At 53.0% G+C, this 1,026-nt stretch overlaps 1 protein-coding gene across 2 annotated transcripts in view; it reads left to right on the forward strand.

Moving 5' to 3' along the window:
- Positions 1-274, forward strand: part of foxp4 (forkhead box P4) — a 115,903-nt gene extending 115,629 nt beyond the window's left edge. For both annotated transcript variants that reach the window (XM_035520472.1, XM_035520471.1), the window contains exon 18: positions 1-274. This exon is cut by the window's left edge and continues 19 nt beyond it. In XM_035520472.1, coding sequence (XP_035376365.1) covers positions 1-129 — 129 coding nt within the window. In that variant the 3' untranslated portion in view covers positions 130-274.
- Positions 275-1,026: the final 752 nt, after the last annotated feature.

The following is a 1,026-nucleotide window of genomic DNA, read 5'->3' on the forward strand; positions in this document are numbered from 1 at the left end:
GAGGAGCCCACTGAGATCGAGGAGGACAGCAGGCCCATGTCCCTCATGGCATCTGTCACTCAGAACCTGAGCATTCCTGGTGACGAGCGCGACATGGAGGAGGAGCTGCCCACCGAGGAGCTGGAGTAAAAGAAGCCGGGTGGGCGGGGCCAGCAGTCCCCGCCCCTGCTTCCTGTGTGAGGTGGGGGCGGGGCCAGCAGTCCCCGCCCCTCCTTCCTGTGTGAGGTGCAAAGTTGGTAGTGACTACAGACAAGCACGAAAAAAAAAAAAAAAAGATGATAAAGAACTGACTGCAACGTCAAGAAACCAAAACAGGGTTAGACCTTGCCGGTTCATAATGCAAAAACACAGAACATTGTATTTCATTTTCCTTATTTTAGTGGGATTTTTTTCCTCTCTCTTCACTTCTCTGCTTTTCTTCAGTTGATCTCTTCATTAAGAAACACTCTTTAAACTCCCATAGACAAGTTCCGACCCACACCCACGCACCAGAGCCGGCTGCCCATGACTTATGGACTGGTGCAGACCTTGCGCAAGGCCCGTAGAACAACCCATTTGAGACTGACGAGGGGACGTTTGGTGTACACGCAGGTGGATGTACAGGTGGAGACGGACTCGCCACAGGTCCCCCCCCGCTGCGTCTCCTGCCAGCTCTCTTCCTGTCAGCTGTAGTTTGGTGTTTTTTTTTGTTTTTTTTCTCTTGATTGAGAACACCGCTTTGCTTGGAGGGAGAAAAACCACTGCATCTGCGGTTTACCTCAAACTGATGTTCACGTGTCTGGCCAGATGGAGAAGACAAAGGGAGTATGACCTTGAGAACGACCCTCGGCCTGTTTGGGTTTTGGATCTCTGGGTCCCGTCAGGGGTGAAATACGGCTCGTTTGCCCGTTTCCCCAGCGCCAGAACAACAAAGGAAAGGACCAAGGTGTGGCCTTCAAAAAGCCCACGAGAGAGACCCCCACCCCCGGCCACCTGACCCACTGACTCCCTCTGTAAACCCTCTGCACCCGCACACCTCTTTCCATG

Source organism: Electrophorus electricus, chromosome 20, assembly GCF_013358815.1.
Source record: "Electrophorus electricus isolate fEleEle1 chromosome 20, fEleEle1.pri, whole genome shotgun sequence".
Classification (NCBI taxonomy): domain Eukaryota; kingdom Metazoa; phylum Chordata; class Actinopteri; order Gymnotiformes; family Gymnotidae; genus Electrophorus; species Electrophorus electricus.